The sequence below is a fragment of the Populus nigra genome, chromosome 8 (assembly GCF_951802175.1).
Source record: "Populus nigra chromosome 8, ddPopNigr1.1, whole genome shotgun sequence".
NCBI lineage: Eukaryota > Viridiplantae > Streptophyta > Magnoliopsida > Malpighiales > Salicaceae > Populus > Populus nigra.
Window position 1 is genome coordinate 13,292,144 of NC_084859.1, and position 14,478 is coordinate 13,306,621.

Consider the following 14,478-nt stretch of genomic DNA (forward strand, 5'->3'; position numbering starts at 1 on the left):
TTTTGGGATGACATGGCATATAGCAGTATGGGTCCCAAAAAAAACACATTCTCTGTTTTCTAATAATTCTTCTGTTTTGATCCTGAAGATTCACTAGGATAGTTTATGGGCATATGTGCTCAGCTAAATATGGGATGGTTACATTTTGCCACGGTTAATTCTTTTGTTTTTGGTCTCTGTTGTGATTTTTTTCACTGTGTATCTTTTTGTGTAATATAGTATCTTTTCGTGTAATATAGCATTGTTCTTCAATAAATTATTAGATTCAATATATTTGAATTTAGTCATGAGCTGAGCTCAAGAAACCAAGAGTTTGATAGTTTGTCAGACCCAACATACTTGAGATTTATCATGAGCTCAAGGAACCATAGGTCATGCAAGTTACTAAACCTAGTATATATGAGTTCAGTCGTGAGCTAACCAAGGTACCGTAGGTCTAGCAAATTGTCATACCTAGTATACTCAGTTTCAGCCATGAGTTAAGCTTAAGGCACCTTGAGTCTAGCAAGTTGTTGAATTCAATATACTAGGGTTTAGCTATAGACCTAATATATTTGGGTTCAACAATGAGTTAAACCTAAGATATTGTGGATTTTATAACTTACTAGACTCATCATTCTTGAGTTTGGCTATACACCCAACCTAAATGATTTAAAGATTCATGTTAAAACCATAAAGTTATATCTTAAGATTATTGATGTGATATATTCATATTGAAAATAATCATCTTCGAACACCTATAGGCGTATGAAAGGTTTTTTAATAGCCTACTATATTTTAATTTCATTAATGATTTGTAAAAGATATTTATTCCTCAACCAAAAATGATTTTTTGATCCTTCAACTCTACCTAAACAACAAGGTTCAATGAGTATAAATACCTCGTGAACCATTTAGATAAAAGGTTTCCTTGTTCGTACTCTCTAAATTTATATATTTTAATCCTCAGAGTATTAATAATATAAGAATTAAAGCAAACACTTTTATTCTTGTAATTTTTAAAAAAAAATCATTTATTAATTATTATTTTCGTTTAAGGTTATTGATTTTTTTATCGGAAGGTCTTTAAACTTTACCGATAGGAATTGTTTGTAAGTACTAGGATATTTACTATTGATTTTGTATATCCTGAACTAAAAGGAAGGAAATAATAATATAAACATTTAATTAATCATTATCCAATCATCAAATAACCTCATTCTCAAATATATTGAATTTTGGAATATCATTAATACTCTAGTAAACATTCTTGCTCATTAGTCTAGTACAATTAAAAATTTGAATAACATGTAGTAATCTATGATGTTTAATTTCATATATTTTAAATGTTTCATTTGTTGAGAAGTTTCATATGTATATCAGTAATATAGAAAATTAAGCTCCAAATATATGTGCAAATATAGTATATGTTTTTGCAGATAATATTAAAAATAAAGTTGTTTTAAGTATAAAACAAGGATAATGGTGCACTACTTTAATCAAAAAAAAAAAAAAAGCGTCAAAGATTGTCAAAATGTGTGCTAGATAAGTATTTTAACGTAAATATAATAATTATTATCAATAGCATTAATACTACAATCAATATTATTTTTTTTAGTAATATGATTTTATAATATACTACTAATTATTTGTATTCCATAAATATTTTAAAACGAAGATTGTCGTCATGGCTCACGTTTGATCTCTGAGTTTGACACTTGTGTCTTTTGTCTTGTTTTTCGCTTTCCGACAAAAGCGTGGATCTTGTTGGCCTCTTCTTCTCTTCGCTTCTCCTTCGTTAATTATTATTGTTTGTCTACTCTACTACCCACGCTTACTACTGTATATTTGGACTCGTTCGTAATTCAAGAGCAAGATTCCACTTTGCTTCTGCTGCATGTTTTTGCCTTGTCTTCTTTTCTCTGTTTAAATTATTGGGCAACTTCAAATTAGTCTCCGAGGTATTTCAGCTACGCCACGGGCAGTTGAGATATCTGAAATTAGAACCTAATATTCGGTTATTGAGTTGATCAGGTTAAAAACATTCAGTTGATTTATAAAAGTAAAAAAAATATTGAGATTTTGATTGTTAAATCAACTGCATCTGATAAAATAAATAAATAAATAAGTAATGACCATAAATAAACTGAAAAAATAGAAGATTGCTACAATTAAAGGATAGTATTAAAAAAAGAGGGATTTCGAGTCAAACCAAGTCAATCTATTAAATTCAAGATCTGATATATGAGATCGGGATAATTCTATAAAATAATAATCTATAAAATAATAATAATAATAATAATAATAATAAAGGATGATACAAAATTAATCAAATGTTGAAGAATCAAACTAAAATAAAAATAATTAAAAAAAGGGTTTGAGAAAATAGCGAAGCTTACTCAAAATAATTCTCCAAACTCTTGACTCAGGTCATTATAACGAAATTATCCCATAAAAGATAAATTTAAAAAAATAATAGCTAAAAAATATTAATAAATTAAATGCCGAGAGATGAAATTAAAAAAAATCTAAAAAAACATTAAAAAAAAGATAAAAAATTTATTGCAAAACCCAACTTAACCAAGCGGGTTGACCGTGAACCTTGTAACTTGATGTAACTTGATGCCTAAGCCATGTTAAGTCCCAGAAGATAAGGGGAGAAATGAACTGCTTTGACGGGGTCAAGATCTTGGGTTGATCAACAACACCATTAGTTGGAGGAACATCATGTCAAAGCCTGTTAATTTTTTCTTTATTATTTTTTATTAAAATAATATTATTTTTATTTTTTAGCTGATTAAAAAATCAAGTGATTAATTATGAGAAAATCATGTTAAACATATTAATTGTTTGGTTATTATTTTTTTTATTAAAATAATGTTATTTTTACTTTTTGTATAATAAAAAATCCGATTGGTTTCGGTAACCCTGATCATTCGACTAGACCTGTAACCTAGGACATGACGATGATCGACTCTCGTACCATGTTTTAAAATCACGATCTAAATATAATATAAAAATAATAAATAAATAATAATAATAAAACTAATCAATAAGATCACCATGTCCACTTAAATAAGATATTATATTATATTTTACCTTGTAAAAAATAAGAAACAAAAATTCGAAATAAGTTTGTGTAATCTTCCTTTGACCACCTCTTCCTGCGTGTTCAAGCTTTGACATCATATCTGGTTCGACCCCCGGAGTGAGAAGAGCTTTCACAGCAAAATTCAACGGCCAAGGCCTGACCACCCCCCAAACGGCACCCTTTTTCCCATCTTCATTGTCAAGGACTAATCTCTCTTTAATGCCTGCAATGCACCAGTAATTGAAAAAATAAAAATGGAATCGAATTTGGAATTATTACAGAAATCAGAAAATTTAAAATACTAGTACGGTTTTATAGATTCAAATTACAAAAGAGTTTAATAGCCTATTTGTTTTTTTATTTACAAATGTTTTTAAAAAATTTTCAAATTTTTTTTATGATTTTAAATTGTTTTGATATGCCAGTATTAAAAATATATATTTTTTAAAAAATATTTTAATATATTTTTAAATAAAAATATTTTAAGATATAATTGCTATCTGATAGCAAATACTACCCTAAAGTAGGTCTTAATAATTAATTTTGAGCTTAGAAACTCTAAACGCTTTGTAGTCATTGCCATGTTATGGGTCTCTAAATCATCGTCCCGTATCGGTTCAATATGCACAAATTAAACACCGAGGTTAATAAGAGTTATGTTAAATCAACAATATATATATATTTTTTTACTATCAACTATTTTCTTGGTTTTTACTTGTGAAGCTGATTTATGAATTTTTTAGCAAAGTGTCTTACGTCAGAGTTTAAATAATATCAATAATAAATCATTTTTATAATAATATGATCAAATTATCGTTTTTTTTTATATATCAATAATACAATATTCATATAGATGATATCCCAAATTATTCTAGTCGCAAATAGAGTTCTCGAGTTAAATATTCGATTAATTAATTAGTTCTATTAATTTTATTTATTATTCATAATAAAAGTGATTGATAGTTTATAGTTGGTGCTTGGTAGATTAAGACAACTTGTAATTAGCACCCACAAAAAATCTCTTTTAATGGAAGTGGAGACTCCCCGATATTTAAATAAATATCCTTTTAGAATGAGAAAATACAATAATATTACAGAGAGAGATGTTTTGAAAAAATATACATGTAGTATAAAATAAAATTTATGAATATTTGTTTTGAAAGTTTTATGGTGTATTTATAGCTCATTGATTTTGTCATTTTATGAAGAAAAAAAATAGATTGGAGTGTAACTTCATCTTCGTGATATTTTGAGTTGCATTTCACTCATTTTATTCAGTTACAAAATGATATTATAACTAGCCATAAAAGACTTTCACACAAGTCCAGTATTCTCGGGGCTTGACACGTTGTCAAGCCTAATATGCTTTTACTGAGACATGCTTGTTTTTCAGAAAATTTATACCCGTAAATTTTTTATCTAGTATTTTTTTTTTGTAAAAATATAATAATAAAAACTTAGTTCATCACATGTATTTTATCTTTATATATCAATAACTTTGTCCTACTCACAGTCCTCTTACGATCAAAATATTTTATTTTTTAAAATAAAATTAATACAAACAAATATTCTTAAGAACTTCTATTGTCTCAGTATGATCATAAAGTATTTGCTAACAATTATTCTCATTAAAAAAAAACACAAAAATTATCATTAACGTTATGTTATATTACTTGAAAATAAAAATTATCATAATTTATAATCAATTTTATTATGCATTCTGAATTATATACATGGCCGCAACGAAGCAAGGCAATTCTTGCTAGTTGTTCTTCGTTTTATTTTCTTGTAGAGTAACATTGGAGACTCAAATCAGGGAAAAAAAAAAAGAAAGCATACTCAAATTTAAGCTATGGTTTTCACAATCCATTAATTTGTGGGTTTTAACCTTTATATCAGCATAAAAAATATTTAATGCTTTTTAAATGTATCAAAATCAATGTGAAGGATGATTTTTAAAATTGTTAAAAAAAACTTAGTTTTAGTCAATTCACAAGGTGGTTAGATAAATAATACCACATAACGTGGAATAAAAAAAAAACTCATTAATTTATCAAAAAAAAGAAGAAAAACGAAAAGAAATGGTTCAATTGATAATTCTTTTATTCGATAATAAAAAATATATATTTAGTTTAATTTATATATTAAATAAGAGTAAATTTAGTTTATGAGTTATTTTAAAATTACATCTGATTTGATATATATTTAAAAAATATTTAATAAAGTTTAATAAATATTGTCCGTTTATAGTCAAGCAAAAAGTTGGTTTTTATAGGAAGTCAAGGAAGGAGTCCAATTGATAGCTGAACCGGCGGTTCTGCCCCACTTATAAAAACGACTTATTTTATAGTGTAATATTATATTAGTTATTAATTATAATTTAATTTTAAAAAATAAAAAGATATAGCTAAAACAATTCTATACTCTTATCGGGTCATAAAATAAAATTTATATTTTTTTATATTTATTTACTTAAAATAAATTTTAAAAATATTATTTTTATCTAGCGCTGTAAATTGTTTCTATAAAATTCTTCTCTCCCCGCTCACGGCCTCTCATTTCACAAAAAAGAATAAAAAAAATGGCAGCCTGCCGCTCTACCACCACAATCTCCCTCTCCAGAAACCCTAGTTTCTCCACCACCAATCCCAAACCTTCCCTCTCTTTCCTCTCTCCTCCTTGCCTCAAACTCCCTTCCATTCTCCCCTCCTTCAAACCCCTAACCTTCCACGCCCCACCTGACCAACTTCTCTCCATCCCACGCGCCACGGCCGCCGCCACCCCCACCACTACCCCCACCACTTCCTTCCACGGCCATTGCTATGTCGTCGGCGACAACATCGACACTGATCAAATCATCCCCGCCGAATACCTTACCCTTGTCCCTTCCAAGCAGGAGGAATACGAAAAACTCGGATCCTACGCTTTAATCGGACTTCCGGCGACTTACAAAACCCGATTCATCGAAGCGAACCAAACGAAAACGAAATACTCGATCGTGATTGGGGGCGAAAATTTTGGGTGCGGGTCTTCGCGTGAACACGCACCTGTAGCGCTTGGTGCAGCGGGGGCAGCTGCGGTTGTTGCGGAATCGTATGCGAGGATTTTCTTTAGGAATTCAGTTGCGACGGGAGAGATATATCCGCTTGAATCGGAAGTTAGGATTTGTGAAGAGTGTAAGACTGGTGATTTGATTACGATTGAACTTGCGGAAAGTAAGTTGATTAACCATACGAGTGGAAAGGAGTATAAGTTGAAGCCTATTGGTGATGCTGGTCCTGTTATCGAAGCTGGTGGCATTTTCGCTTATGCCAGGAAGACCGGAATGATTCCTTCCCAAACACCATGATTTTTCATTTTATGGTAAGAATTTCAATAATCTATGCAAATGTTTATGAATACTACACACAATTGAGATTTGAAATTGCTGTTATGTGATTTCTCTTATAATCTTATGCTGTAGGTGTTACTTTTTATGTTCATGTTAACTTAATCTTTGTTTATTTCTTTTTTTCTTCCTGTTTGCAGGGTTTTGTGTTGTGCTGTTGAGGATTTCGTTGATGCGTCAGGAGTGGAGGCGACTCAGATTTCTGATTCTCGCGATCAACTTCGTATATCAGGTCCTGTATTAGAACTAGAATAATTTCCTTGTTCTATCTGTGTACTCAACTGCTCATGCTGTCCTTCATGTTGAGCATTTTATTGGAAGTAATTTAATGACAAGTGAATAGTGCGAGAGCGAACATATGATGTTGTTATTTTAGTGATTTAAGGTTGTTGAAAGTTAAATGTGCATTCAAACTTGTTTTTCAATGTCTGATTTCTGAGTTGTGTTTCACTAGTTTTTGTTTGCTATTAATTGAGATTGTAGTTGGAGTCATTCAAGGAGTTGATCTTAAAAACCCTGTTGTACACATTTTATAGCTGATATTGCCATAGGAGCCATTAGAGACTCCCAAATTGGAGTCATTCATGGTGCCATTTCTGTCATTGGTCGATTGTAGGTATCAATGAACTAGCTTTATTAGAGTTCTTGCATTGCTGACAACTGATAAGCATCTTAATCGGAATGTATTGGAATCTCAAGATTACAGTTTTGCTTGGAGACCTGTGGAGGTATTATGCTACTGGTGTAATCTTTGCTCGCTTTTATGATCTAGGCGTCTCCTTCATAGAAGGTTAGCATATGAATGGCAAAGATTACATGGCTGGGCGTTGGCCGGGCTCTTGCTTTGTCTGTCAGATGTACTGCTCGTGCGTCATTTGGAGAACCCTGTAACAATTACCAACAATTTGCAGAAATTTCAAGTTCTCCGCTTCCTTGTTGACATAAAAGAATTGCCGCACAAGTGTTAAGGGCTCTAGGTTATCCTGTCCTTAATTTTTTTTTTGTTAGTAACCCGGGGTGTTCGGGCCAGCTTACGTGCACCACAACTAATTATTGGACCCACTGAACACCCTGCAAGCCCAGTAGGCAAGTAAGACACAGGGCTCGAACCCAGGTGACAGAGGCAAGAAAACCTTGCCTCTGCCGCTGGGCTACAAGCCCTCCTAGTCCTGGTGCTATCTCGTCCTTAATTTGATTCCAGACTGGGTGGGTTTGCTTGCCTATTTCTAAACACGCTCATCCAGTGGTCTAAGGTGGTCACTGGACCACTGGTTTGACAGGGTCAACAGGTCAAGCCCAATGTTATATCTTAAAAATATTATGGTATAGAAATGTGCAATAAAATGTCTGTAGCTTGGTGAAAAAGTAGGCGCTTAGAAAGATGTTTTCAGAGTTCCATTTTTTGACACTTCACAATCACAAGCAAAAGCCCACGAAAGTACTGGATCAAGAGACTCACAAACCATGCAGTTTAGTGATAAGATTGCATTTGGCATAAGGTTAAAATTTTGGCGAGATTTTAAGGGAGTAAGATTTGAAGATGTAGTGTTAATGGTGTGAAGTATCAATAATGTTTAGTATGAGTTGAAATAAATAAGGATAAAAGTGGATTTCGATATAAATCAAATCAAATTTTACTTGAAACAAGATTATTAAGAACTAGATAATATAAATACTTGTAGTCTGAAAATGTAAGTGTAAAAGAACAAATATAAATTAATATTAGATTTTAAATTAAGGGTGGGAAAGACAAATATATCGAAGATTCTCCCCTCAAATTTCCTTTACTCCCCCTATAAGGTTAGCGTTTAAACCTTATCGTGGTTAAATATTATCTTCCCTTAAAATATTTCCGCCCCCCAATATATTGTGCTAAATACAGGTAAATGGGTGAAAAATCTACCTTGTAATTTCCTCTACCCCAATACCAAACATATCCTTAGGCTCAAAAATATAAAGGCCTTTTCCCTCCTATCATCTCTCGAAAACAGTCACAGTCACAGATTTGCACTAGGGTTCGAATCTTTGGAGACCTATTTTGGGCGCAGCGGCCATCATGGCAAGGATTTGCTCCAGTTTTTTCTTTTTTCACAGCACGACCGCACCGTTTATACTTGCCATTTTTATTTTCTTTTATCCTTGTCCCCAACAATCAAAACCCTTTTCGTCTCCTTTCCACCACTCATCCGTGGTTCTTTTGTTATTTGAAGATCTATGTTTAACCCATTGAGTCATGTTCGGATTAGGCGGGTCATTTGGGTCGACAAAAACCCCAATCACGGCAGTTGAGCTTGAGTGGGTTGATGGCGTAAATGGGCGAATTAGAAATCTAACATTATCCGGAGTCCAGACCCTAGGTCACTGCTTCTCCAGTTTAACCATCAAGTCCAAACTAGATTTGACAACACTAATTCTAATCATCCTATCACCTGTGGCCTTTTCTGCTAGCTACAATGGTTGGGATCAGGATAACTAACGACACTAGAATCTCAACACAACACAACCCGTGTTCTATGATGCTTTGAGGATTCATCCCTAATATCTCTAATTAAGCTGTATTGTCGAGGTAATGTTTGGTTACTCTTTCAATATATATAAAAAATAAAGACATTCAGGATAAAAATGGTTTGAGGATTCATCCCTAATATCTCTAATTAAGCTGTAATTTTTTGTAATGCAAAGGAGTTTGTCTGTGCATAGAGATTTCATGCACAGAACTAGCATCCCTTTTGTGTATAGCAGACTACAATTGTCAGTGAGGTAATCCTTGAAGGATAATGGTTGAAAGTTATAACTTTCTTCTTTCATGCTTTAATCTACAAAGCAAGTCCAAGGTAGACTGTAAATAAAGAAATGTCTTCGTGTTCAATTATAGCATCCTTGGCTCTTATGCATTCCTCTGGGTATGAACACCCCCCCAGTTATGGGTAAAAAACCAAATGTCTAAACATATATATATTTTTAAAATTGCTCAGTGTTTGTATTGTGAATTGAGAGCAATTTCACTGCGAATTTTCATAATGCAGTGATGATTCTGCCTTTCAACCTGTTAGATGACTTGGTGATCTGTGGAGGGTGTTTTCGTATTTCTAACGGGCACGTATTTTCTACCATTTCTCCCGTCCCTGTCTTTATTTTACATAGAAGAGAAAACAGGTACGAAACAAAGAGCAGATGGAGAAAAAAAGGAAGGCAGATCGGAGAGAAAAAAACTACAGGGAGAGGGTGATGTTATTCTAAACCAAATTGACAGATGCAAGGGGGATGAAGGAGGCGCCAGGCAAAAGAAAAGGGATCCGTGATGGAGAAGAGAAAGTTGCCGAGGGAGGAGAGAAAAAACTACCAAGGAGAGGGTGATTTTTTTTGAATTGTTTAAATATTTTTATATTAAAAATATTATTTTAAAATTATTTTGATATATTTCTTAATAAAAAATATTTTGAAAATTAACTTTTAACAAAATATTAAACACCATGTTTTTATTTTTGGTTTACAAAATACCACATTAGTTGTTCCTTTTGTTCTTTAATTATGGACACATACATGTTAATGTCAAAGAAACAAGAAGAAGATGTTACAAAATGACTTGAAGATTAAAAAGCATAGCACTCCATGATAACGGATATCACCTTGCCACACGAAAACCACTGTATATTAGATTCTTCTTCTTCTTCTTCTTCCCTCAAAGTTATGTATTTCTTTGAAAAAAAATATTTAAAGATATTAGTTCTTTCATAACTTTGATGGCTGCGAGGCCACAGCACGGGTGGACCATGAAGCATAAAATTGAGTTCCCAGGTGGTTGAGCCATATGGATTCGTTCATATGCATTGCTTTTAAATTTGCCGAGGAAGTTTCAAAAAGTGCACATCACATACATAGGCTTCCGCCCCCACTTGCAAACCGAGTTTTGAATCCATTAACGGCTACTTAAAACGGCATTCTGATTGGACTCTCCCTGCAGCCTCTTGCCTCTCTCTACTCTCAAGTGTTTTCAATAAGCCTTGTAAAAGCTGAGCAAAATATTTCCAACCACTAGTTTATGGTTAGACTGTCTATATATTAAGTCTTGTCATACATACATACATACATATATATATATATATATGTGACTCGTAAAAAATATGTGGTTTCACTTTTGATATTTATGGTTCGGAAATTATTATTATTATTATTATTATTATTATTTTGAGAACAAGAGGTGTTATGGATCAAAATTATTTATATAAATGGAGATTAAGTTCTCTTATTAAAGATATAATTATTTCAGTAAAATGATATATTTTAAAAATAAATGGTTGCAATGATAATTGAGTTATAAGTTATTCCTGGTTTATGTTTATTTTCGTGGTTCAAAAATATTTTTATAAGAAAATATATATTTTTTATTTTTTTTAGATTATTTAATTTTTTTGATATTAAAAATAAATTTTAAAAATAAAATAGTATCCTCTGCCAACCTGATTACTCAGTAAAAAGAAAGAATAAAATAAAATTGTCAAGAAAGTGGTGAGAGCAGTCAGAGGCAGCCAATTCAAATTTTCAGATAAAAACAAAAAGCGCCATTCCCCAAAATAAATAAATAAATAATACTGAAAACACTCACCCGTTCAAACTTCCTTTCCTCCCTTCCTTCCACCACTTTCAAAGCCATATTACATTGCCAGAGAGTCTTCTCAGCCTCAGAGAGAGAGTCTCAGTCTCTGTCACAGACATACAAACACACCAAATAGAGACGATCATCTTCTTCAGAGCTCAGACAACGCAAAATGTAAGCTCCTCCACCACCCGCTTACTCCTTTCATTTCATTTCTATAGAGCAGCAGCAGCAGCAGCACCACCACCACCACAAACAACTATAAAAAAAACGATGTCGTTTTCAACTGAGAAACCTTTAAAGAAGAAGAGACCACCAAGGTGGTCAGACTTATGGCTCAAGAACACAAAACCATTGAAACATGTCATCTTTGCCATGCAGCTCCAGTCCCTCTCCAACCCAACTACTCCAACACCAACACCAACACCAACACCAACACCAACACCGAAACAGCAACAGCAGAAACAACAACAAACAGACCCCCCCACCAAATTCAAAGACAAAACAGGAACCCTAATCTCCAATCTCCCCCACATTGACCGCACACTTCTTTTAGGTGACGATCTCCTCTTAAAAATCCTATCTAAATTGCCAGATTCTCAGAGAAACCCTAATTCACTTGTTTGTAAACGGTGGCTTAATCTCCAAGGCCGTCTTGTTAGGTCTTTAAAGGTTTTAGATTGGGAGTTTCTTGAATCTGGGCGTTTACTTTCAAGATTCCCAAATTTGACCCATGTGGATTTGCTTAATGGGTGTGTTGTTAGACCCCACGATTGCTGTGTTCTGTTGAGTCATAGGATTTTTAAGATGGATATAAATTCTGGGGTTTCTGGGTTTTTACCGGATTGGCGTGTTTGCGAAGAGAATTTGTTGCCTGTTGAGGTTGTTGATAGAGGGCTTAGAGGGTTAGCCTCAGGTTGTCCGAATTTGAGAAAGCTTGTGGTGGCTGGTGCTAGTGAGATGGGGTTGTTAAGTGTAGCTGAAGAGTGTTTGACTCTGCAAGAATTGGAGTTACATAGGTGTAATGACAACGTGTTGCGTGGGATTGCAGCGTGTGGGAATTTGCAAATTCTGAAACTTGTTGGAAATGTGGATGGGTTTTATGGTTCTTTGGTTTCAGATATTGGGTTAACGATTTTAGCTCAAGGGTCTAAGAGGTTAGTAAAGATCGAATTAAGTGGGTGCGAGGGTAGTTTTGATGGGATGAAGGCCATTGGACAGTGTTGTCATATGCTTGAGGAATTAACTATTTGTGATCATCGGATGGATAATGGGTGGTTAGCTGGGCTTTCCTACTGCGAGAATTTGAAGACTTTGAGGTTTTTGTCGTGCAAGAGAATCGATCCCAGTCCAGGGCCGGATGATTATTTGGGGTGTTGTCCAGCTCTTGAGAGGTTGCATTTGCAGAAGTGTCAATTGAGGGATAAAAAGAGCCTTAAAGCGATGTTTAAGTTGTGTGAAACTGTGAGGGAGATTGTTGTTCAGGACTGTTGGGGATTGGATAATGATCTGTTTAGCCTGGCAAGAACTTGCAGGTAATGAGTTGTTTTACTTTTAATTGATTACTTTTGGTAGTGTTTTCAAGGCTTTCAATTATTTGCAGTCCTTGAGGGCACATTAATAATACCAGAAGCTCTTGAATTATTGCAGATGATCTTCTGTTAACATCCATCAAAGCTTGTTCATGCATTTTTAAAAATTGCAATAATTTGTAGTGCTCTGGATCATGTAGTTGAAATTGATAGTGAATCATTTGCATTTAACTGCCTGGCTGGAATGTGCCACACTCACACGCTTAACAGGTGCTGTTGGGTTTGAAGTTAACTGACATTGACACTGATTTTTTATTACTGTTAGATGCATCTGATTATTAGATTCTCCACAGCAATATTGACTGCACCACAATTGTACAAGAAATTTATGCGTATCTTGTAATTTCTTAGTTTAACTAGACATAAGAAAAATCTCAGAGCAGATTTAGTTCAATTGGAAAAAGCAAAGAAAAGTGAAAAATAATTCATTGGTTCACCTAGACAAGAAAAAAAAACCCTATAATTTTACAGGGAACATTATTTTATAGTTTATTGACTGGTGTTTTGACATTTACTTAGATTGAATAATTTACTTGACAAATTCTTATAATTGGAAGACTATGCTATAGCCAGTTGATGTTGATGGGCAATCACTATAAGCTTACGTGGAAGTTTACATGTTTGAGATATAAGTGGTCGCTTGTAATTTATTTTTCAGGAGAGTGAAGTTATTATCTCTGGAAGGATGCTCCTTATTGACAACAGAAGGCCTGGAATCAGTACTTCTTACCTGGAATGAACTTGAACATCTTAGAATAGAGTCCTGCAAGAACATAAAGGACAGTGAAGTCAGTCCAACCCTTTCAACCTTGTTCTCTGTTCTTAAAGAGTTGAGATGGAGGCCAGATACCAGATCTCTTCTCGCATCAAGTCTTGTGGGAACTGGCATGGGAAAGAAAGGTGGGAAATTTTTCAAGAAGAACCTACGCCTGGATAATTATACGCAGATGATTCACACAGCTACTTTTTGAGGGTTCCTGATTTTCTCTTGGAATGCTGTATGATCCCGTGATCATCCAATGCTCATGTAGCAGGTGAACACGATGTTGAGAGAGGTTATGTCATGCTTCTGTCTTTGCAAGGAAAGGCAAGTGGATCAATTCAACTGTGAAGAAGGTTTGCACCATCTTCACTGCTTTCAAGTGCTTTATCTAAAGAAATACCTAGTTGTAAAAGTTAGGACTCTGCTTTTAAGATGTTATATTTGCCAACCATTCTGTAATTAGACCTAGATAACTGGTCATGTTATCTTCTGAATACGCAATGTGCTGTCAACCTATGGCAGCTTATTCCTCGTTTCAAGATTGTTGATTTCTAGCATGCATTGCTGGGAAATTAATGTAATTACAGCTAACGTTCTCAAGCCCGTCATCTGGTTAATTTAAGGGCTACGCTTCAGGCCTTGTCCAATTCCTAAGTTCAGGCCAAGCCCCTAAGAAGCAGAAGCAAAAGCGAGCAGCGGGCTTTGGCTCATTCAATGCCATCAACCAAGAGAGTTTTTTCGACTTCAGGGATTGCCCCTCCTCCTATAAACAAGTCTCGATAAAAAACTAGACCATGAGTAGGCGACAGTATTTGGAGATCCTCGCACCAAGCACAGTGGTAGTTTATAAATTATTAGGGTTAGTGAGGTTTTTTCACAAAATCAATTATCTATTAGCAGATTGATTGAGAATAAATATATTTTTCTTTTCTGTATTTTAAAGTATAATGAAATAATTAAAATAATTTTGAAAGCAAAAGTTTTAAATCTGGCATCCAAGTATTTTTTTTCTCAATATTTTCCTTCGGTTTCCTCATTTTAAGCAAGTTTGTTGAGGGGTAATTTGGT

General features: G+C 33.7%; 2 protein-coding genes across 2 annotated transcripts; both read left to right on the plus strand.

Moving 5' to 3' along the window:
- Positions 1-5,616: 5,616 nt before the first annotated feature.
- Positions 5,617-6,883, plus strand: LOC133701827 (3-isopropylmalate dehydratase small subunit 1-like). The gene is made up of 2 exons (XM_062125941.1): positions 5,617-6,433; positions 6,599-6,883. Exon 1 carries the CDS (start codon positions 5,652-5,654, stop codon positions 6,417-6,419), a length of 768 nt encoding a protein of 255 aa, XP_061981925.1. The 5' UTR covers positions 5,617-5,651; the 3' UTR covers positions 6,420-6,433; positions 6,599-6,883.
- Positions 6,884-11,045: 4,162 nt separating this feature from the next.
- Positions 11,046-13,949, plus strand: LOC133700671 (F-box protein At5g07670-like). Its single transcript, XM_062124267.1, has 2 exons — positions 11,046-12,590; positions 13,306-13,949. The coding sequence occupies exons 1-2, from the start codon at positions 11,329-11,331 to the stop codon at positions 13,616-13,618; spliced, it is 1,575 nt and encodes a 524-aa protein (XP_061980251.1). The 5' UTR covers positions 11,046-11,328; the 3' UTR covers positions 13,619-13,949.
- Positions 13,950-14,478: the final 529 nt, after the last annotated feature.

Coding starts and splice junctions, on each gene's coding strand:
- LOC133701827 (XM_062125941.1), top strand. CDS start 5,652: ATGGCAGCCTGCCGCTCTACCACCACAATCTCCCTCTCCAGAAACCCT.
- LOC133700671 (XM_062124267.1), top strand. CDS start 11,329: ATGTCGTTTTCAACTGAGAAACCTTTAAAGAAGAAGAGACCACCAAGG. Junction 12,591..13,305: donor AGCCTGGCAAGAACTTGCAG/GTAATGAGTTGT, acceptor TTTATTTTTCAG/GAGAGTGAAGTTATTATCTC.